At 42.6% G+C, this 24,247-nt stretch overlaps 1 protein-coding gene across 2 annotated transcripts; it reads left to right on the top strand.

The window, feature by feature from the left end:
* The first annotated feature begins 702 nt into the window (after positions 1 to 702).
* ppp1r1b (protein phosphatase 1, regulatory (inhibitor) subunit 1B) lies at positions 703 to 22,747 on the top strand. 2 transcript variants are annotated; one of them, XM_037088723.1, is made up of 5 exons: positions 703 to 1,118; positions 14,280 to 14,363; positions 15,512 to 15,587; positions 16,880 to 17,017; positions 19,704 to 22,747. In XM_037088723.1, exons 1-5 carry the CDS (start codon positions 1,005 to 1,007, stop codon positions 19,850 to 19,852), a joined length of 561 nt encoding a protein of 186 aa, XP_036944618.1. In that variant the 5' UTR covers positions 703 to 1,004; the 3' UTR covers positions 19,853 to 22,747. The 2 variants fall into 2 exon arrangements, with proteins under 2 accessions (XP_036944618.1, XP_036944617.1); XM_037088722.1 differs by having other exon boundaries at positions 14,280 to 14,369.
* Positions 22,748 to 24,247: the final 1,500 nt, after the last annotated feature.

Raw genomic sequence — 24,247 nt, 5'->3', positions numbered from 1 at the left:
CATGTGAGTGAAATAACAGCAAGGCCCTGAAAATAGCACTGGAACTGCCCCTCTCACTTGATTCCCTTTACATCGCTTCCTCCCCCTCTATGTCCGCCATCGTCTGTCTATACTATGGACTCAGTGTTCCTGTCAATGTTCTGACATTGATTGTGAATTTTTAAATGTACTGGTAAATATCTCATTAGATCATTATGTCCTGTTGGAACATTTTAATTAGCATTGTTTCAGTAATCGATGCATCTCTACAGGATGGAGGACAAATTGACAGCCGCGTCATGACACCGTGACTGTGACTGGCATTTCATTGAAAATCATTGGCCATAGCATCATGTGTAACACCACCCAGCCTAATAAATGTACTAATGTACATTGTACGTTGCCCCCCTGCGTACACTCCACACATCTCTCTTCTGGTTTATCCCTCCATGCACTCGCTGCTCCCTCCCTCGCTCAGCATAAATCTCTCATTCACAAATAGAGGCCAAAAGAGGCTCAGCTGATGTGATGAGATTATTTTTTTTTTTTTTCTGATTACAAATCAACCTCAGCTTAGATAGATAGAAAAAACACCGCCCTGCTACATCCTCTCTCCTCTCTGTGCTCTGGCCCCTCCCCTCTCTCATAATAACCCCACCCTTTCTGGACCTTGGCCCCTCCCCTCCACCCTCTACCCACCCACTTCTCTCCCTCACAGCCAGATCTAAGGACTTGCCTCTGCTGCACAGGTTGTGAAGGAGGGGAGAAAGAGTGAAACAGAGAGAACAGGAGTGGTAGAGGAGCGTGTTAACAACTGCTGGTGAGGGAAAGAGGAGGTGAAAAAAAAGAAAGAGTCTGTTCAGTTTATTGTTTTTCTAAGAGAAGAAGGAAGGAGTGAGGCAGGAGAGAGAAGACTTCAGGAGTGGGACTACCCAGCAGTGGGAGGTTCCTCCAGGGAGGTTATAGTGATCCTCGGTAGCGACCTCTCCTTTCCGCTGGGAGTCAGACCCCCAGGATCCAGAGCCATGGATCCCTCCGTTTCGACCGAGGTCGAGGAGGAGCCCAAGGAGAGGAAGAAGATCCAATTTGCTGTGCCGGCCTCTGCGCCCACCAACCTGGACCCTCGACAAGTGGAGATGGTGAGCAGGCGGTGGACAGATTAGGGTTTGACCCTAGGAAAAATTGTTTTTGTGTTTAGATTTTAAATCTTTCGCAGCATTCAAGCGAGAGGTGGCCTTGTTTAGTGTAGTTGTAAAGTGCAGTACAAATGCCTCCATGTGAGAACTCTGCAAAACCCTTTCACCCTGCTTTGTTTAATTTGACAAGTTCCTCATGCAGGGCTGCTTTTGCTGGGTCTGTGCCATGAGTTTGAGAAATTGTGATGACATTTCCCTCCCTGTGTTTCCTCATGAGATTAGTGCCTTGCTGTGTCATCTCATCTTGACCTGCTAAACAATGTAACATCGACAAGACAGTCACTATCTTGCGCATGAGGCCTGTGCACTTTTTTGTAACTCAACAGCAACAAGACGCCCTTGACATTTTCTTGCTGCCACTTTTGATAATCACAGTTTTTTTTTAATCTTTGGCTGCTTGACACCCTCTCTGCGTCTGTCTGACCTCCGTCATCTGACCTTTTCTAAGCGCAATCCTCCAATCTTGCTTTGCCACAAAAGTGACTTCATTATTCTGCAAAATCTCTATGCTCAATTTTGACAGGACAACTCTGATCTTTCTTTTTTGGCTCCAACGCTGGTGGCTCTTATTTTAGAGCAGGGGAAAGTGGGCCAAAGCCGGAACCGTTTGGTAGATCGAGGCCAATGGCTCATCCCTCCTGAGAGCTTGAGGAGAGGTGGTGCTGGAAAGGCAGCAAGAAAGAAATGATGGAAAACAGAAAGAGAGAAACGCAAAACCTAATCTCTGGGTCTCACCTGTCTGGGGTCAGCTCCCTCAGTGGCTGTCCTTGTTTCACAGCTTGCATAAAAGTGGCTTTTAGTGGATTACAGTGATCACGTTGCATCTTTCTCTTGACTGATCCCAGACAGTAATAAGTGTGTTTGAAGACTTATGACTTTATGACTGCACTTTCTCCAGAATGTTTTACTTGAATGTAAAGTGTGATTTTCTGGTCAGCATTTAAGATATTTCTCGCCACAAAACAAATTGTCTCTTCTCAAGTTCACATGTCAGACACTAATATTGAATTCTAGACTAAATGACGTGCTTGAATGGAAACATTTTGTGGTGCTTCACGACACTTCTACTCACATTTACACATGGACTGCCCCGTTATCACACTCTGATCCCTATCTTCTCTTCCAAGAAACCACAGGATATCAATCTACCATATGTGAGCTCTCCTTCATTTAAAAAAAAAAAAAAAAACTCACTTCCTCCTGTTTCGGGGAGGACCCTATTGCTCAATCACCTTATGGTCAAACAGTGATCAGCTATATTTAGCTCTCCTCCAGCACGCCGGCTCTGGTCTTTACCTTCACATAGGTCTGTATGTGCGTTTAAAGCTTCTGAGTCAGCACGGTGCTTCTGTTTGTGACACCAGTTTGTCAAACACCTATTTTGTGTAGGTGTTTCAAGAAGAAATGTAAGCCCTTGGATGATATTTCTATTTCGAGGAACTGGTTTGTATGAGTGTGCGTACATGAGGATGGACGCTGATTGTCGCAACAAAGCGACAATTGTGTTGAAGGGGAGTATGGGAAACCTAAGGGCGTTCAGGGAGGATGTGTTTATGTGTGTTTAAAAGCAGATAGCATCTACCCCACGCCGATGGGAGTCTCTGGGGACCCGTGGGTGGGCAGGGGTAACAGTTAACGACACTCATTTCATTCCCTTCCCCTCCCACAGCAATTACTGTTGCCCGCAAGTCCGTCTTTGCTAATGAGCTGCAATGACTTTACCATTTCTTCCGAACTTGTTACACAACCTGTAACTCCTTACTGCTCATCCTGATGGCATTTCAACTCCAAAACCGCTATCGACTGAACTGCCGGGGCCTTGTTACTATGGAGACGGGCTGCACAACTATTTTGCCCATCGCTCCCCCACTGTTAGCATCTAAAAGGTCAACTTTAATGGACAGCTCTGTCTGTCTGTCTAATAGGTTGTTTACATTGGTGCTGCTACACGTTTGTAGCTATGTAGCTATGCTCTTTAATAGGTCCGTTGTTTCTGTGAGAGACGCTTCCAAACCACCCACTCAGTGAAATATTGCACATTGTGGGAGAAAACAGCAGCAATTTGCACATGCCTCAAAGGTGTAAGATATTCTGACTGTGTATTTCTCACCTGTGTGTGAATGTTTACTCTTAAAGAGTATATTCTGCATGGCCAACCATGAGAAGAGATAACCTAAATAAAGACAAAAAACCCATCTGAATAATAGATAATGCAGATTGTCTTGGTTTTATTTAGCTACATTTTGACACTTACTTGCATTTTCTTCCACACATGAAGGTGAAAAATGACCAACAAATTCAAATGTTTTGTTAAAAAGCATTTTAAATTTTTCCGTTAATTATGTCCCAGCTTACTTCATGTTAATACATGGCGTCACTGTGAATACATTTCTACCAACCTCCGAAAACTCTCCTCAGTAGGTTCCCTGTTTCATCCAAAAGCAACCTGAATGTCACTTATATAAAATCTGGGCACAAGTGGAGTTTTCTCACTTTGCTGACAGATTTTTTTCCAGTTGTTCTAAGAAAATATAAGCATGACTCACTCACTATATTACCGTGAAAGGCCTTTTCAATTTAAAGTCATTGAATTAAAGTGATCATAACACAATGTGGATGCGAGATAGAGGGAGTTCTCGCACGCACTCACATGTAAATGTCAGAGGAAGTCTTGCCAAGTATTGTGAAGAAATTTCCATTTTAGCAAGTCATTTTGCCTATAATTCAATATTGCTGTCTCATGTGAAAACTCAAGATGTACTATGACAAGAACTGTCTAAATACAGGTGGTGTGAGATGAGAAAATCACACTTGGTTCATGAAATAAAATCGACATGAAAAAGTGCAATTATCACACTTTCTTGCACAATCTACAAACAAACTTGTTACAGCGTGAGAGTTTTCCTTCAAGGCCCACCTACACCAGAATCATTCAAGACCATCCCTGCCATCTCTCGTTATAACTGCAGTTATGTTCTGCCCTCCCAGTATCTCCTTGAAATCCTTATCTTTTAAGATGATCATTCCTCACACCGAAAGGTCATGAGCAGAGTTGTGCCTGTGCGCAGCAGCAAGGAGAAAGCACATGGCAGTGTTTACCATCCCTACCCCCACCACAAAGAACACACCCACACGCACCAATCCTGCGTGCTTTGCAACTGATGTAGGGTAATGTGCATAATGGACAGAGATTAGGGTCATGGTGTGGATGCTGCATCCCTGATTCCCCCCCAAGTCTGCCTCCCTGTGGACTCGACAAGCAGACGTCTCTCTGTGTTTCTGAATCTGATCTGGTCAGATCATGCTGAACCTGTGAACTGACGGAAAAAAAAAGTGTATGAAGGGGAATATCAGAGGACGGGAAAGGGCATCAGTTCAAACCGCTCTGATGCCAAACTCTTTCACATTAATCTATATTAAATCGAAAGGATTTATGGAGGGCATGATTTAGGTTTCCCTGACCTGCCCCCTCTGACCTCGTCCCTCATCCTCCCCAGCCTCATCTCTGGGTTAAACGTCAAACAGCGACCTTTGATGCAGAGAGTGTTTGTGTGTAAACATTAGCAGTCTGGGGGACTGTCAACATGCACTCCCAGAAAGAACATCTTTTTGGATTGCAAAAAGCATGCTGGGTGCAGTGATCTCTCCCTTGCATGTGGACGGTGAGGAATGTCACTGTAGTGGTGTGACTCAGTTTGCCCAGTGACGTGATCGGCTTTATGAAAATGATTTTTTTTTTAATGTTCCCTGCAAAGTTTCCTTGTTGGTGTTTGTAGTGGCCAAAACTAATTGGGAAAGAAATTATTTTACAAAGATGAATTTCATCACTGAAAACCCACAGATTGTAATTACACTTTGGACACAATCAATGGGTTTCTGTCTTCTTGTGGTTGGGTTATGCGTTTGTTCCTCCCTGTTTTTGACAGCCCTGACGCTTTGATTAGTTAATGACTACAGAAACATTTTCATGGCCTGTGTCTGTCATCAGCAGTTTAGTACAAAGTTTTCCTTTCATGTTCCTTTAACAGTGTGGTTTCTGTGCACCAAAGCCTCCTTATTACATATAATCATTCATCTCTCATTCTAAATAATCAAGTTGTCTTAATGATAATATTGACTGTCTGTCATCTTCTGTTGGCTCCTGTGCGCATGGATGTGTGTAATGTGTACACAGTTAAAAAACATAAATATTGAGCACGGGTAGAGTGATTTGTCGCCTGATGACAGTGTACACAGTGAGCTGGAAATGTGCCATACTGCCCGCTGCACCTCAGGCATGCACAGGGCGCTGCACACTGTGCTTCAACGCGCCCTCCCCTTTCACGTTGTGGTCAACAAATCCTCTGTTGTCGGCTGGTGTCATTATCCCACTCAGTCACTCACTTGTCGCTTCAGGGATCATTGTTTATCAAATCGAGTCAGGCTGTCGTCAGGGTGCAGAGAGAAACAGCCCCCGTGATGTGCATTCATTCATTATCAACTGCACAGCCATGTTTTCTTTTATACCTCTCTGTTACAGTGCAGAGGAATCGCAGTGCATCTGAAGCACCTCATCTTTTAACCCTGGCTAGAGCAGCAACAGCGGCAATCATATCTGTGATGAGAGGAGAGGGATTAGAAAGGCAACAGTGGCACAGTGGGCAGAGATATGGGGGTGGGTGGGGGGATAAGGGCTGGATAGGATCTGGAGCTGACTTGCCACCAAATGTCATTAGACATCACTATGTGTGTGTTGCAACTGTGTCAGGATCTTGGCCCTGAACGGCACTTTCCTCACGTTCAGTGTCAAGATCTGGACACCCTGTCTTTCATCAAAGACTCATGTAGGCGTAGAGAGGAGCACTCAGGCGTGATTCAAACCAGATGGGATTGGTCTAGATTCCTGTTTCATCAACATGGTGGAGACATGGCATTATGTTATTGCTGCTGCGCCTGTTTTAATCTCTGATTTTCGTCACAGCGGTTGAGACATTTTTTTCCCCATGTTTATCTGCTTGCAACTTAATGAGCTTGCGCTGGGGCATGCACACCGGGTCATCTTCAATATGTTTAAAGGGGCATGACCAGAAGTACCAACAATGTGGATCACAAATACCACAGTGACAACAGCCATAAAACGAGGATTTGGAAACTCTGTCATCAGATGCTAAATTAAGAGGTTTCTAGACATTTTTAAAGGGTTAGGGTTAGGCTTTTTGAACAATTATTTAAACAGGAAGGAGATTAAAAATCTTTTTCAAGAGAGTCCTGGTCAAGCAGCCCAATTACCAGGAGGAGATAAGATCTGTGTACATGTTTCTTTATGTTGCAACTTTACATTTGTTTGGGTTGAATTGTATATTTCTCTCTTGTCACAATGCTGTGCTTACGCTCTGCTTAGATTAAAGCACAAAAACCACTTGGTAAGAGTTAGATTAACATCATGGCTTGGCTTTAAATACCTGTTTGGTCAGCATGATCACATCTGCAGATGACCTGACCTCCCCTGAAAGATAGCTGGTTTTAGTCGCCACAAAAACAACTTGAAATATCACCAGGTGTACTTCAACACATCCACCCATTTCTCTTGAACTCTCGACCATTTGGTGGCCTTGTATGCGATAATAACGCCACCACCTTTCTATCTTTTTCTGCGACATGTGGCTAATAAGCTCATAATGTGAAAGTGATATGCCACATGTCAACCTTGGACGTTACTGTGGTTTAGAGAAATGTTATCTAACATAATTTCCTGGGCTGGTCCTGGCCAAGACAGGCAGCAGCACAGTTGCACAGTTGCCGAGAAAGTGAACAAGTGAAATGAAGTTGAATAACAAAATGGTGAGTCATAAAATATCGAAACGTTCATCAACATTCAAAACATCTGCCGCCAAATGTCCTCTCTTCAAAGTTGTTTGGAACAAAAACATACCAAATATAATCTTGTAAAACGGAAGGCAGACCATCTAATGTGAGCATACAAAGAGCATTGGTGAGTAAGGGCTTCAAAAAATCTAATAAAATGTCACTGCTCCGTGCTCACAAGTCTCAGTTACAACCCTTAGTGATGTTGAAATTTTACACTTGCCGAGTTTATGCATGCCTTTTGCATCCAAGCAATGACCTGTAAGCTGCACAGCAACCATCAGCAGGAGCGCTTTTTTCATTCATCACCTGTGGGTACGAATGACGTGTCAGATGAGTAACTATAGCTACTTTGTCCTGTGTTTGTACCTGCCTGTTGACCTCTGGAACTGGTCTTTGTCAGCTGCACAATGTGACACCACTGAATTTGAGTGCACAGACAAGAGAAGGAGAGTTAGCTGAGTGTTTGCAGGCTCTTAGCCGTGCCGTTGTCTCTGTGAAAGCTTTGACTGGCACCTCCCCTGTTGTCGCCGTGCCCTGTGTGTTGCTCCAGTGTGCGCTGTGGCCTGGCAGGTGGCTTCCTGTCACTCATCAGCCATTGGCAGACATTTGCTGTTGTGTTGTGATGGTAGACCTTTCTTCCAACAAACTCTGGAACGACAGGCCAAACGGCTACCAGCAGCTAATTACATAAATGCTGCGGGGTACTGTGTGACAGAGGAGGAGAGCGAGAGAGGTGGGGGGGGGTGGTGGTCTGAGTATGATATCATCCTGCCAGTGGGTGCAACATAATTACATTCTCCTATTTGGGGGTCATCGGAGAGCCCCTCCAGATGCTATCTCTAGCCCATCTGTTTATCTAGTTAGCCAGTGGTGGGGTCAAAGGTCAGTGCAAAAGCGTTATTTGAATGCTCAGAAGCAACACGCAGCAGCCTCTCAGACTTACGGGAATTCCATGCTGCTGGTATTTGAATAGGAATGAGCACATCATGCATATGTGGCGGACCTCGGACCTCAGATTCAGATGGGGCTCTAGTTTGTCACGTCCTTGACCCTCTTTGAAACAGCTGGAAACTCGGTAAGCGGGTGTTGTTCAGTGAGGCCCTGTTGAAGCTGCCTGAAAGCACTGTCTGTTAGTAATGACTGGGATCACTGACCTTTGGTTGTGTATTTGTCATGCTAATGGAAACATTTTTGGCTGCCAGCTTTGTTAGGAAGGGGCAGTGTGGCCTGGTGTGTGGGGTTTAACCCTGACAACAGTGTGTCCATTTCCAAAACACAAATAATCCTTAATGGGAGACACTGCAGTGTCACGCTGGAGCAGGGAAGGTGGACTCAAAAGCATGAGACGACAGGCAGGAAGTGCAAATGGAGGAAGTTTTAATCATCTGTTCTTTTGCTCAGCGTTTCAAAATATTCAAGGTTAAGATGTGTTTGTCAAGAAAATGTTTGAACCATAAAACAGAGCAGGAAAGGGTTAGGGATCATTTTTCACCTTATTGAACTTATTGCTTGACTGCACTTAGAGCACCACATGGGGTTCTCCCACTTGGTTTAAAAAGGTTCACTGCATGGAGGAGGGGATGTGGGGATGGGGTGTACGACTCAGAAAAAGGCTGATTTGGTTTAATTAAGTTGCTCTTCAGAGTTCATACAGGCTAAAGATCACGACAGCAGAGACAGAGAGTCAAACTGCAGCAGAGAAGCTCTCACCCAGAGAAGGTTAGGGCCGACACGAGTGGCCTCAACACAAGAGAGAGAGAACTTTGTATTCTGGAGTCGTACCCGAGGTTTTAAGGAGGAAACGATAAAAGACCTGAAAGGGAGAGAAACTGAAAGGGTGAAAGATGCCTGTGCTGCCCCATGGAGTTTATGTTTATAGTTAAAGGAGCGCAAAGAAATAAAGGATCGCAAATTAAAACTGCCATCCATCTTCCCTGAGAAGAACAGGGCTACCACACTCAGAGACTTGACTTTCTTTACATTGCAAAAGAAAGGAAAGTCCACTGTCCCTCTGATAGTTTCTTGCTGAACGTTTTGATTCTGTCCTGTTGGTGAACTATATGCCGTGCACACACACACACACACACACTTATTTCAGAGTGATGTAGTGGCATGCGCCTGTGGGCAGATGCCATAACTGCAAATCAATCTTGTACGAATCCATATCTATCTGTCCGGAGCTGGGTTACAGCTCGGCCACCAGGGAGAGAAAGCTTCATATGGACCTGAGTGATGCTCCCACATCTATCAGAGAGCGCTGACACACTCTGATTAATAGGACAACCCGATGTAATGCAGTGCCATGGGTCACAAGAGATGTAAGCTGGCAGGGAATGAGATCTGAGGTGTGTTTGTCTCTGTGTTGGGGCCAGATCTGCACAGCTGACTCCCCTCTTGAGATGCTCGACTGTTGGTGCTGGTGCGGGGCAGAGTTTTAGAGCTTTTCTGTCTCGTCCCACTAAGCCCCCACGGACCCCTCCGATCTAGTTTATGCTGTCCTACTGCTGAGGCTTTTTATAGGCCCCGGCCACGAGAGCACCAGCTTAGAGGACTGCCACTGGGGAGCAGACCCATATCAGCCGATCTGCACCCGGGCTGCTACGCAAGAACGTGCTGAGCCAACACACATACCTACGCGCGGACACACAGACACACACGTGCAAAGTCAACATTTACCAATGACTCATGTACCCCACTCAGAGTAAGGTATTGGAGTTCTTCCTAGCTACTTAGCTGCAAATTGCACTTGACAAATTTACAAGAATACAACTTGTTCACAAGATTTTTATTTACTTGGCACGTCCCTAAACACACCTGCAAAGGCCTTTGTAGAGTGCTAAAGAAATCCTCAACAAACAGAGGAAGAAAGGAATGTAAATGCATGACCGTTTCATAAAAAAATGTAATAAAAAGGACAACTTCACAAGTCAAACATAAAGCCAAACAGTCTGCCATTCCATCTTTCAGTGAATCTAGAGGTTTCTTCCTCTCGCTGTCTCCAGAATGCTGACTCAGCACCTGATTCACATTCAATCATCAGCTTTAGACAAACTGATACATCTCCTTTCTCTATGATCCATCAGCCAATATTTTTTTTATTGAGACCAAAGCTCTGTGTGAGACCTATTGAGGGGCTGTTGCCTCTCGGGGAAGCCTGCAGGCGTACACCTGTGGAGCCGCTGAAAGGCCACCGCAGCAGCCTACTTAGAGCCCCTCAGTGCAAGTCCACAGAAGCTCGACTGATCTCGGTACAAAAACAATGGCTGCCAGTGAAGGAGAGGGTTTGGGAGATTGGGGGCAGGGGGTTTAGAGAAATAGAGGAGGGAGGGGGGAGAGGGATAAAGCGTAGCGGGAGTAATCTCACACGCTGTGCCCCAGTGTTGGCATAAATGAGGAAGTCACATACATATTATATAACTCCGGCAGAGTGGGGTGGTTTTAAGGCTGGAAAATTACTAGAGTTACAATGTGTGTTTGTGTCATCTGGCATAGACAATGTCATACAGCAGCATGTCACTACCACCAACACTGCCACTATTGTGTGTGTGTGTTTGTGTGTGTGTGCGCGTATTAAAAAGTGTTTGCCTGCTACAAATGTTTGTTGATGCCACAATTTAATATGTTAATGTAATTAAATCAGTGGTGGAATGTTACTAAGTACATTTACTTAACAAGTACTGTAACTTAGAATTTACTCAATTCATAAATCAGAGGAAGATTTACTTTTTATTGCACATTTGTTTGACAACCTCAGTTACTAGTTACTTTGAAGATTTAGTTTGATAGTACACAATATAATTAACTATCTTTACTGATCCCCTATGGAATTCACAAGCTACCAGGGTTGTAGCAGAAATGGAGAATATTTAAAAAAAAAAAAGTATATCACAAAGTTGTACTCGGTTAAATGTACTTAGTTACATTCCATCACTGTACCAGCAGAGAAACTGTACAAAGTATTTAAACCACATTTAATAGCTTGAAAATGAATGCGATGAACACATTAATCATCAATAATCATGATGTTATTGTTGAGTATTCTAAAATGTTCCATTCTGCATAATGAATACTTTTACTTTTGGTACTAGCAGTAGAATATTTTGCAGCCACTTTTGACAGTATCATGTTAGTCAGACAACTCATGACACTTTCTGCTAATTCTACTGATAATAATTTCACTAAAGTATGTTTTTGAAAGCAATACTTGTACTTTCAGTTAAGTGAAGCATTTGGATTCTTCTGCCACTGAACTTTGTGTATTTTTTACGACCTGTTTCACAATTAACCTGAGAGGTGGACTTGTATTTGCCGGTTTAGGAGGTCATGTCGCAGCATTTCACAAGACCACTGTGATGATTACATGACAACATTAGCGGGACAGTCATCTGTACCTACACACACACACACACACGCACACACACACACGAGCACAGGTTCAGTAAATAGATCATCAGATTATGGTTCTCAGTGACCTCAATTATCCCACACAGTCATTTCACCTTTCATTTATCTCACCGTTCCTATTTTTATCTCCATCCGAATAACTGAAACTGCACTCTGTCTTCTCCTGCGTTTATCCTTGAACTATCTATTTCAGTGACACCATATTAGGAAAATGTTTGCTCTTCTTCCACAATTTCCACTACAGAAATAGATAAAATAGAGCCTGGAGCATTACACACATTACTTTTGAAATGTGTATTTGATTTGTAGCTTCTTCAAATATTTATTATTTATAGCAAGACCTCTAGATTTATATAGAGCTGTATTTTAAATAAAAGAGGGGAATGGATGAAACGTTACCATCACTTTAACCGGAATACTGTAACAGGGCCTTATTTAAAAAAAGAGAAGTGAAACTGAAGATGTGAGACAGCTATTACTAGCCATTTTGCATAAGACTTAAAGAGAAAGTTGTGGTAAAGGTAAATGTAAAAAGGGGAAGTGATGTTTTGTAAGCCATTATACAAACATTTGTAGGAACTAGAGTTCTTAGAGCTGCAGCAAATTATTGTGTTGATTATTCTCACAATAGTCTCACAGTCACATTTTTACATATTTGCTTGAAAAAAAAATGACATTAACAATTAATCATACCTTCCTCATCATTACATTACAACAATCCAGTGGTTTTCCCAGTTTAATTGCTTTAATGCCTCAGGACTTGGCCATAGGCTTGGTCATGGCAACATCTGGTGTCTGCTCTCTCTTGTGGGTGTCTGTGTGAGCCACCTCAGGCTGCCCTGCGAAGCTGGTAGCAGGTGTCAGGCAGGCAGAGGCAGCAGGGTTCACAGCATCATGGAGCCCCAGGCCTCCACACCTCGCTGGGGGGCGGGAGACAGGAGAGATGGAGGGGGGTTGAATGAAGCCCTGTGGAATTTCACTGCCAATAAAGAGACAGGTCTAATGATGAAAGGGAAATACTGATAGGTCAGTAAACAAAGAGATAATAATATGATTTCAGGGATGATGAATCCTGGTGATGGAGGGGAGAGAAGTGAGGCTAATGTCACTGTCAAGGAATTAATGCCGAACGTGGAGGTAAACCGGATAGAGGAAGCGGTGGATCAAGTGAGATGGAGATGGAAAGTGAATAAAAGATAGGCCGATAGCGAGAGATCCACAGGAGACAGGAAATCTGGAAGTTGCGTGACGAGATTAAAATGTGTGTCTGGTGTCATAAATACGGGTGAAGTCCACGCTCGATTACTCTGTGTTGTCGTGTTTGACAGTGGCAGCTTTCCACCGCACGGCCCGGCAAGCCTCTGCTTTGGCAACATGTGCCTTGCTGCGATGACGCACTCCTCGCTTAACAAGACGGAGGTGAACTGAACACAAACACATGTCTACGTATGGAGCAGTTTTAGCCAGGCTGCTTAACTCTCTTCCTGTGATGTTATGTGGTGCCGTAAACAGCAGTGCCCAGGTTCATGTCATGGCCAAGGTTGGCTGGCACCACAGAGGACACCTTTCAGTACCTCAGTTGTCTGACCTGCCAAGTCCAGTTAGCTGAACTGCTTTTATTCTTGGTGCACTTCGTGTTATCCAGCTGCTTTCCAAAAAGGCAGTTTTGTAAATGTCAGCCATTAATCATCTTGGACTGTGGGAGTCAAAGCAAACCAATCACCAGAATAAATGTTGGCATTGTACGTGTACATTCTACGTTTCTTTATGTTCACCTTTAAAAGTTTTATGTTGTGACCAGACTGTTCTTTAAGGAAGCAAAGAGCCCACACAATTGGGTCATTTTATTTCAGGAGGGTTGTTAAAGTGAAATGCTTTGACTTTAATTTGGAGTTACCAAACAGTTACTTCATATTTGCTTGAATGGTGCCTTACAAAGTTTGCAGCTTGCATTTCATGGAGAACATGAAGGGCTGTATTAGGGCTCCATCTCATGCCTGTTTCACAACACAGGTTCACAGTGACGAGTACACGCTGCTCTGAGTTATTTTAAACGTTTCCATGAGCACATTGAATATCTTGGCACGTTTAATCAGTTGTATACATTTTTGGTGTGGTTTGATTTTTAAAAGGCCTATTGTCAAAAGAAATATCAAACTGTTAGAGTGCAGTCCCACAGGCAGGGCACAATGTTGGTGAGCTGGAGAGGCACAGCCGGGCATTTGTTCCTATTAGGACAGAGAGTGCTCTGTAAAGTGGCATATGTGGAGTGCAGGGCTGCACTCACCGTTTGCTCTCAGCCCGACGACGAGTGTCTGGGCTGATTGCTGGGGCTCATTTAGCCTAAAATCCTCTTTTCCATGGTCGCTCTGTTTGTGAGGGTGTATATAACTGTACATCGTGCACTCAGGTAATCAAAACCTACGTTGTGTGGTGTGTGAATAGGTCATTCAGTTCCAATAAATCCTGTGTCAAAAGCTTTAAAACCTCTTAAATGCTGGTTTAATTTGAAACTGCAGCAACAAGCATCAATTGAGAAGACTGTTCACTGTATCTGTCAATGAGATCAGTTGCATAATGAGTCTTCCTCTGCTCTACTGACCGACCGTATGTGCGCTCTGACCTGACCGGTATTGAGTGCTGGAACTTGCTGTTGGCTGTTGACCCACCAGCCAACTGGGCAGCAGCACTAATGAAGCAGACAAGGCCTCAACATACCCTTCAGCATGAACTGTCAACATTTTTCCGCCTGACTGATATGGCTTTGTGCGAAGCATTATTAATAATACAGTATTGTCTGGTTTAATTATTCATGTACTTATGGCTGCCCATTATGTTTGTTTTTGTTTACAGATCCGGCGCAGGAGGCCCACACCTGCCACGCTGTTTAGAGTAGCCGACCAATCATCCCCTGAGGATGATCAGTCCACCCATCAGGTAAAGGTGAAGTCAAAACAGTTTTCTAATAATAATACATGTCTCATCTGTCCTCCATCAGTGCTTGTCCACCCATGAAAAGAGAAAAATCACCCACGAGGTACCATTTGTTTGTCCAAAACTCAACCCACGTGCCGGAATAAATGTTGGCAATGTACACATCTGCAAACCATGGATATGTTAAAACTTTATGTTACCTTTATGAAAATCTAATTAAAGATATCCAGAGGTTTCATGCTCAAAACATCATATTGAACAGTGGTATCTCACTTGGCAGCCATCTCACCTAACTGTAGAAATGTTGATATGATACATATTTAACAGAAATGTACAATGCCAACATTTTATCCACTGGGCTGGGATGCCCTGCTGTTGATCCATCTTCACAAAGTAATGTTGTGTGTTCAAAACTAATAAGTTCAGCTTTCAAATGTTTACAATGTTCAGATCTCAAAGGTTCATTCTTGAACTTAGAACTAGCAGACAAAATAAGTTACCCTGAGTCATGATAATAGAGAGACACACCTATCATTTTTTTTAACTTCATCACTTCAGTTAATGTCATTAATATGCTCCTCATTAAAGACATATTTCATCCATCTGCTATTCATCCATAATCCGAGTGATCATTTGTATGACCTGTCCTGCCTGATCCGTGCATTTCAATTACACTCACACAGACATGCAGCAGCATTCCTCCTCTCAGTTAAATATCGGGGTACTGTCTCGTATGCAGTCCAACAGAGTGGTTGATGGGACAGATGATTGTGAAACAGCAGGGGCAGAGGCTCTAACAGCCACGGACAACATGCCTGTCCATCAGCAGGGATGAGTGCCCCTGGTTAATAGCAATGCTCTTGATCCTGGCGCACCTGGCTCTTGAAGGGAATGAGAGACGACACTCTGACTGGATTCATTTATGTGATGTAGAAAATTCTCCAGTGCACATTCATTGAGAATCAAATTCTGAGTGAAGTAGGGGAAATAGAATAACAAATATTCACATATTTGTAGATTCTGGATTTAAGTCCCACATGTTTTATTCCCAGCAGAGTGTTTTAATGTCAGAAAATACATCTGAGGGGATTTTTAATAGAGGAAATTTATGAGAACAATCCGTGGTAATGTTTCTCTCTCTGTGTTCGCAGTGGGTCGTAGGAGAGAACGGGGTGCTCAAACCAAAACGTGTCAACCCAAATGTGTATCAGCCTCCATCACTCAAAGGTAGGGCTGATAAGAACTGATTCTACAGGTGGTGGTTGTGTGTTGTGATTCATCCTTGTGTTTAAGTCCTTTTTTCGTTCTACCGTGCTTCGCCACAGTCAATTGCCTCCTTGCTTTCCGGGCTTCACGATAACTGACGAAGGGGGGGAGAAAAAAAATGCATGCAACAGATGGCTAGATGTGCACTGAACGTCTTTATTTTTGTTTTTGTTTTCTGCATGCGCATGTGTCATATGCATAGGCGTGTCTCTGTGTGTTTCTGCTCTCAGTATACAGCAGGGTGCGTGTTTCTGTGTGTGGCAGATAGAGAGAAAGAGAGATTAAAGTGTGACAGCTGTGAGACAGTGAGTGTGAGTCTAGGAAAGTCTGGATCATCCTGGATTACAGTCAGTTGTGTATACAGCTGTGGCACACACACACACACACACATACATACAGGCATTAACCACACATATAGGCATTGTAGAGATACATAGACACAAACACATACTTTCTGTCCTGTCTTTATGCATGTGGCTTCCTGCAGAAACCTACATTTCGGTGCTTGTGGATCAGAGCTTTCGTTTAATGGGGATTTCTGGGTGCGTGTTGCATGACGAGTGATGACATAATGAGCCAGGAAGCGTTGCTCCTGCCTCAGAAATCTGCCCTTCATCAGCTCGGATGCGGAGAGTGAACGGGAGAGCTACCTCGGAAACAATTTCCAATTACATAACCTACCTCCAGCTTGGATAAGCGACCTGCCTCAGTGCCGCATTGTGCATCTGAGGGTGTTAAAGAGAGAAAGGGAGAGAAGCCAAGGTGACCCAGAGGAAGTGAGAGGAGGAGTTTAGGTAATATCATAAGAGAGAGGAGAGTGTGGGGGGGGGGAAGCGAGTGAGTCAGCACTGCCAAGAGAGGGAGTGGAGGAGGGCGGGCAGTCGAGGAGAGATGAGGGTACAAACAAACAGATGGGAGGACAGGGTGAGATAAGGGATGGAAAACAACAGCGATGGCTTCTCTGTAAAAATCAGTGTGGGGTACCGTGTTGCAGTTGCTTGCCTGTCTGTCTGTCAGTGCATGTGTTTAATTGGCTTCCTGCCTATCTGGCATGTAGTAATAATAATAAAAAAAAAAAACCCTCGAGGCTTGATAACAACTGACAGTGTTGAAGCGTGGTAAAACCAAAACAACATATCCCTCTATCCCTGTGTCTGTGTCCATGTGTTTGTGTGGCCGTCTCCCTGTGTGTGTGTGTATGTGTGTGTGTATGTGTGTGTGTGTGTGTGTGTGTTGTGTTTACCTGTGTGTAGCTGTGCAGAAGATGGCTGAAGCACACATGCAGAACCTAGGTGTCTACCCCCCTTTGGAAGACCCTTGTGAAGGGGAGGAGGATGAGGACAACTGGCAGGGAAAGGAGGGAGAGGACACATCTCCCACCAAAGCTGCTGGTGAGAGGGGGGCTCTCTGTCAACTGGCTGCCACCGACACAACGGCAGCAACGCTGCACTGCACAGCAAGGACAACACTGTTGTTGTTGTTGCGGTGGTTGTTGTTTGTAGAGAAAAATACACCCTGTGGCACTTAGACGCTGCCAAAAAAAAAAAAAACCAGAACAACTGGCAATAAGACGAGTGGGTTCCTGCTTACAAATGTAGAAACGCAGTGGTTGATCAGTGGTTTGTGGCTTGGCAGCTGTCTCGCCCACTTTAATATCTCCGCAAACCCCTGATCATCATGACATTCACATGCTGAACAGTCAGCTCATATATACTGATACGATATGTATGACATGTATAACCTTCGTATCCTTGGTTTGCACAAAAGTAAAATCCCAACATTTAATACTGGCAACTGGGCCGACTTTAAATGAAGCTGACAGTCCTTTCAGATTTTTAGATTAGATTTAATCCAGTGGGCCTCACAGGCTGCTATTAAATGCAGTGTAAGAGCATCTGAAGGTGTATTTTTCCTTCAGGTGTGTGTGAATGGTCCACTGGTGTCTGCACTCGTTTCACACAGTTTGAGATTTCAGAGCATGAAGCCGTTGTTGATAACAATCCGAAAAGAGTCACAAGACAGATCAAGTGTCACAACAAAACACAGGCCTTAATGATTTTATGCTCGCGCTGTGTTAACAGTCAAAGCCAGATCTTGGCATTTCCTTTGCTTTTTCTAAAATACATCCTACATCCTCCCATGGGTGGTGTCATTGTTCTGTGACGTCAGACAGCTGCCGCCTGTAGCAAGAAGTTCCAGCTCTAAGTAGCATCCCATTGTACTTTTCCTAGTAGGAATTTAGAATTACTGGATTCATATTTCACTGAGCCCAAGTTCAGTGTTTGAGTGTCATTTAGATAAACAGAATACGTTGCTGCTTACCAGGAAGAGAGTTTGTATTCTGCCAAACAAGTTAGATAAATAATGTAGCACAGTTACATTTTGTCATTAAGTGCAACTGATTAGAAAAACAAACATAAAGTGGTACGAGCAGGAGAAAAAAAGGAAATAAATGAAGCCAGCAATCTGTTTAACCGCCATACGATGGTTTTTATATTTATATATTTATGTTATGTAACCTGCGTGTTAGCTCCTCTGTGGGTCGACCAGGTGTCATATGTCTGTCTGTCACCTCGAATCAGTCCGAGGCTGCTGACTGAAAACCTGGACCCAACAGATCCAGTCACAGAGGCCAGACAGGATTAATAAGCACAGACAGCCGTCTGATCCTGATCTGTATTCTGCTCTGTTTCAGCGCTTGTTCTATTATTTTACACTTTAATGCAGAACATCAAAGCTTTAGACTCAGTTTGAGTTACGAGCTGCAGCAAAATGTCTTCATGAGTTTGATCTCCAGCTAAACAAAACCAAACATTAGTAAATAAATCTTAAATCGTAATCTTAAATCATTATTTTTGTTTTATGCTGCGCAATTATTGTTTTTTAATCTCCCTTTTATCACGAGAGAACGGTGGCATTTCATTCAGAATTACTGCTCCGTCAGCCCAGATGACAGACGGTCTCAATAAATCCTGGTGAAACACAAAAGTGCCAGGATTCTGATCCTGATCGGGCCCTTTGATTACAGTTCATCTGTTCCTGCAGTCGAGCGACACAGTTTGGGCTCGGCCCGTGTCATCACAGACAACACAAATCAATGCAAACAAATCAATTAATCAGTTTGCTGTTTGTCACGATTGACATCTGATAAAAGTCTAGAGGCATATGAGTTAAATCTCTCAGTCAGTCTCCTTCTCTGTCTCATCCAGTGTGTTTCTGGGTTTGTTTTGCAGCTTAGAAATGAACAAATTCTTAAGAAAAATGTATCATCACCAGAAATATAACTTTTTTTAAATATTTATTTTCAATACAGCCCTTTTTCTTAAAAACATTCCCAATTCCTGAACTGATTATGCATCAATCTAAATGCATCTGAGTAACACTCAAATATTACTCAATGTTTGTCTTCAGCTTCAGAGAGAAAATCTGTCAATTAGAACAAAACCTACAATTATTAATTCCACCCGGAGGAGGTCGTCTTTTCACCTGCTAGTTGGTTTGTTGGTCAGCAGGATCACACACAAAACCTACTGAACTGATAGCAAAAGTTTTGGTGAGTAAGAATCATTTACACACCAAAACATCTATCTACAGGGCCCAGGAGTAAAAAATACCAGCAGTCCCCTTTAGAATGGTTTGGTCACCACTAACATGGCTTGACGTCTCATTAAAAATGTCCTTTATTTTGAACAGAGGTCTTTTTTTTCAGACGCTGTCATGCTCAGCTGTAACGTCGCCACCTTTGCCTCTTCGTCCTGACATGAAAATCACATGACACGTGTTATAATATTGTCGATTTGATATTTATGAAACATACAAACGTATCAGTGGTTTGCAAAAAAACATCAGTTTTGCTCCAACGAATGAGCTGAAATCTGGACAGTTCACCAAGATGATTAGTGGATGATCAAAACCGGTTTTGTTGAGTGACTGATCAATTATTAACAGACTGTTTTCTACTTTAATACGTTCAGTACCACTGCCACTCACTTAATCTAGACCAAAGCCACAAGGTTTTGATTCACTGGTGACCATTTTTTTCTCTGCTTCCTTTGACATCAGTCTTTGTCTCCTCAGATCACCAAGAGACGGCGACCACCGAGCAGTCAGACAAGTTTTCCAGTGTGAGAGAGACGAGCAAGGAGGAGGACGACGATGACGAGGAGGAGGAGGACGGGGACAAACTCAAGGAAACGACAGAGGAGAACAGCCGGGGGAGTAACTGAGAGAACGAGAGAGAGAGAGAAAGAGAGAACGAGAGAGAGAAAGAGAAAGAGAAAGAGAAAGAGAGAGCAGGGAAAACATTTGGAGGGAAGTTGAAGGTGTTTTATCAAATGGTTAAAATCTGAAGAACTCGGATGAGGTGAGCTGTTTTGTGGGTGTGTGTGTGTGTGTGTGTGGAGACGTCCATGAAATCAAGCGTGAGCGAGCAGAGGTTTAACCTCTGATGGGCGAGGGTGGATTAAAGCGAAGGACAGAGGGGGAGTTTGTGTTTTAGCAGTCGGCCTTTATGAGCAGGCGAGGAATGATACTGACAGAGCAGACTACAGACGCCACTTTGGCCCTAATGTCCCTTTGTTTATAGAGAGAGTGGAGGGGCCAAGGTCAACATGACCAAATACCCTGTTAGACCAGTCCTCCCTCCACCTTAACGCTTCTGCACAGAGCTGCATGTTCCTTTAAAGAGGGTAATAACGACCACCATCATCACCAGATACACACATATAAACTCTCTCGGGCACAATTCAAACAGAGACTCTTATGCGACCCTTTCAAAAGTACTTGAAAGTCTTTAAACGTGTGTGTTCCACTTATTTACTTTTGAGGCATCTCTCTCATAGTTCAATGTTTAGCCCTGTGATTAAATCTGCATGTAGTGCCATCTTGTGTTGACAACAGGAACAGCAGGTTTAAAGTGATCCTCCAACCCAACACACTGATTGCATCAACTGCTTCAAGTTAAAATACTCAATATTTTTACTGAATGAACGCAGTTGTAATACTTGTTCATGACTGACTTCAGCCATTCAGTGAATTCACATTGTGTAACTTTCTCTCAAGCAGGATTTACAGTATTTTGTTATTCTCTTGTGGGATTCAAATAACTGAAGCACAAAATTAATTCACAAAAATGTAATGATAAAATGACCCCTAACACCAGAATAAATCTTGGCAATGTATATTTTTGAAACTTTTGCATTTCTTTATGTTTAATTCTTTATTTAATGTCATGACAGCACTGTGCTCACGGTCTGGTTTGGTTTAAGGCAACAAAAACACGTAGTTACGGTTATAAAAAGACAATGTTGGGGATGACCTGGTTCTGTTGTCACTAACTCAGCTGGAAATTGTTCCACTGTCTTGTTAAAAATGGTTTCACACTTACAACTGTTGAAACATCGTCTAGAACCGCTGTCTTTTTTGCTTGGACGGTGGATGCCAAGCTGTCACGCCAGCCGCCATCCTCACTAAACCAACACATCCTCAACCTCTGTTGTACGCTCACTGTTTAGTTCAGACGAGAAAACTACTCGGTTAGGTTCAGGAAAACATCATAGATTGGCTTAAAATATTTATAGAGTTAGGAGATTACTTAAGTAACACATCTGCTGTTTGCATAAATGTACACTGCCGACATCTTATTCTCTCGTTCTCCTAATCAGAGCTGAAATCTTGTTGATTGTGAATTTTTAAGCTTTAAAATGTGGCTGTTGCTGCTTTCATTTGTCAGCTGAAACGTCTCAGAGCATTTCTGTTTCACTGAAATCATTTTGGGGTGGAGAATCACTTTATTCACGGTGATTTCAACGACAACAGCCACAATGTTTGCCGACATCTGTGTTAAATCTGTGTGCAAGTGGGTGATTGCGTGGTCGTCTGACACCACATGTCATATTTGAGTAAATTTAATCTCTAAAGGGCAAAGCTACCTCTGATTTTTTTTTTTTTTGACAGAACCCAACCCCCCGCCTCCTCCCGCACATCACACACTTGAACTCGACTTGTTGTGAACTGACACCATGTGAAGGATTTAAAAAAAAAAAAAAAAAGAAAGAAACTCATGTAAAATCTTTTCCATTTGGGATTTCTCAGTGCTCGCAGATTCCCTTTTGTATGTTAACACTTTTCTATCTTCATCTTCTGATTTGTTGTAAGAGCTATTTTTCTAATCTAGCGTCCAGTGTGTGAGTAGCTCGGCTCTGTCCTGTTTTCTATCCTGCATCAGTCGTGCAGCAGAGAAAGCTTATAAACAGGCGGTTATATGACAAATGATGACTGCACAAACTCTCTGTAGTCTTTTTAACCACAAATATTCACTCGGTTGCTCTTTTTCTCTGCGTCAGCAGCAACTTTTAAATTTTTTGTAGTCGACACTCTGTCAAATTTCATTTCCAGTCTTAACTTGGAGGATTCAGCATCTGGTGTGTGAGCAGGTTTTCCAGGATGAATAAATGTTGCTTGTTTGTTTGTTTAATCCGAGCTGCGGTTTGTACATAAAAACTGTTTTTTTAACCTCTGACCTGCCCGAGTTGTGGGATGACTGGATGAGCAGGTCGTGTGTGTCGAGGCTCTGCAGCCGACGCCGTCCTCCCTCCTCCTCCGCTCTCTGTCCGCCTCCTCTCTCCCCCTCCTGGGTCAGAACGAAAACAGCCGTGGAAAGTCATGTATGAACTCTTACGCTTGTTCTGTCTTTATTTTTATTTTTGTTTTCTTCCATTCTCTTGTTTCTCAATGTGATGTGGATGTTTTAAAGTGAGCAACAATATGATATCAAAATAAACAGTTTTTTCCTTTTCTCCTTTAAAGTGATCTGCATGTGTCGTGCGTGTGTGAAATGAAACTTGTGCGAGGGAACGTGAGCTTTCATTCATTTTGTTTTGTTTTGATTTTTGTTTTCAGTCACTGTTCTCCATGAAACACAAACACTAAAAAATACATGGTTTATTTAACATAAAAGCACACGAAGATTCTCACGACATGAGGAGAAAGGAGAAAATGTGTTGTGTGGCTTTACAAAATAAGAATGATTTATAAAATACTGATTCTTATTCTCATGTAAAATCAGAAATAAACACTTTTCTGGTGCAAAGCAAAAGAGCAAGTAGTGAACAGTACATTTTTACAGATGTAAAAACAGAAGAAGGTGAACTCAAAGTTTGTTTTTGGGTCTAACAAAATATATATATTTTTCTCTATAATTGTGCTAATTGAGTCTTTATTGTATTCTACTGAATTAAATCAAGCCCAATTAAAGTTTTTATTAACTGATGTGACACAATCTGAAGCTTTACTTAATTTAGCTCAGACTCTGAGCCTCAGAATAACTTTAAAAACATGACAACTGTGAAGAATAGTAGAGAGATTTTTGGTTTCATTGACACAATGTGCAATTTGTCTATTGCAATGCTAAGATTTTCAGTACATGAAACTACACTTATATATTGTAAAACACATCATTTGGTCTTTTCAAAACTTTAGTGTTGTTTAATTTAGTCTCATAAGGATGTAGTACCCATCTTTTCCTGAACTGACACTTAATAGTGATCAAATAAAACAATAAAAACATGTTTCTTTTGGATAATTAACTTATTACAGTGCAAGGTTTGATTGTGAAACATTTCTCATATATTTAAAGGGGTTTTAAAGACCTTTTCAATGGCATCTTTTGTTTTCTGACGAAACAGGAAGTACGGTGCAGATTATTCTCTTGAACAGCCAGCAGTAGTCCCGTGATTTTTCACAGCGGAACTTTGTTTCTGGCCTCTTTCGAGCATAGATTTAGAGCAGAGATGATTCATATTATTATCGTTATTATATTATCTATAGATAAAAGTACACTTGCGATGATTTCAGCTTGCACTAATCGTATAAAACAGTGCATTAACACCTCCGTTTATTTTGAAAACTTTATTTTGGAATGTACATACCGGAAGTGTTTGTATGAGGTTTGACTGTTGGCCTTAACGTTCGGGTTGATTCTCAGCATGTGGCCGGTTAACACTATGAAAACCTGTAAATTAGCTAAAACAGATTAACGTGTTGCCACACTTTAACTTCTAGCTCTGACTATTGACTGACTGTAATTCAAACCAACATGTGTTCATCGAGGACCGCTGAAAAGTGAGAGACTCTCTTTTAATGAGGAAATCATTTTAAGCTAACATACTTTGAAGCTAGTCTACTAAGTGTTTACTGCCCTCTTGCGGTCAGAATGAAGAACTGCAACACATTAAATTGACCAAACAAGCAGAAATGCGACTGAGATTCTAGTGCCGATAAATAAATTTCTTACTGTAGTGACAAACTAGCAGCCCCTAAATGACCCACATTTAGCCTGAAAACAAGCCAGTAACGTCAAATATCTACTTTACAAGCTTGCTAATGTTACTGCCTCCATCCATTCGCACGTCTTTCTAACATTCCTCCACGCTTGAGCTTTTCTGCCCTCTAGTGGACACATTGCAGAACTACAGTGAAGTCAAGTCAAGCTAGACATAATAGCATAATACCACTTCCGGTTATACTGTAAAAATAAAAATAAAATAAAAGCCAAAATTGACATGATTGTAGTTATGCGCTGTGTCCGCCAGAGGGCAGTGCAGCCTATACAAACGTGGACG

This window comes from Acanthopagrus latus, chromosome 23 (assembly GCF_904848185.1).
Source record: "Acanthopagrus latus isolate v.2019 chromosome 23, fAcaLat1.1, whole genome shotgun sequence".
Taxonomy (NCBI): Eukaryota; Metazoa; Chordata; class Actinopteri; order Spariformes; family Sparidae; genus Acanthopagrus; species Acanthopagrus latus.
Note: the sequence above shows the minus strand (reverse complement) of the source record. Positions and strands in the feature narration are given on the sequence as shown.

What these genes read in the sequence shown, in the direction of transcription:
- ppp1r1b (XM_037088722.1), top strand. Translation starts at nt 1,005, where the DNA reads ATGGATCCCTCCGTTTCGACCGAGGTCGAGGAGGAGCCCAAGGAGAGG. An exon ending in TCAGCCTCCATCACTCAAAG is followed by an intron (nt 15,588 to 16,879) that starts GTAGGGCTGATA and finishes ACCTGTGTGTAG; the next exon opens with CTGTGCAGAAGATGGCTGAA. An exon ending in ATCTCCCACCAAAGCTGCTG is followed by an intron (nt 17,018 to 19,703) that starts GTGAGAGGGGGG and finishes TTGTCTCCTCAG; the next exon opens with ATCACCAAGAGACGGCGACC.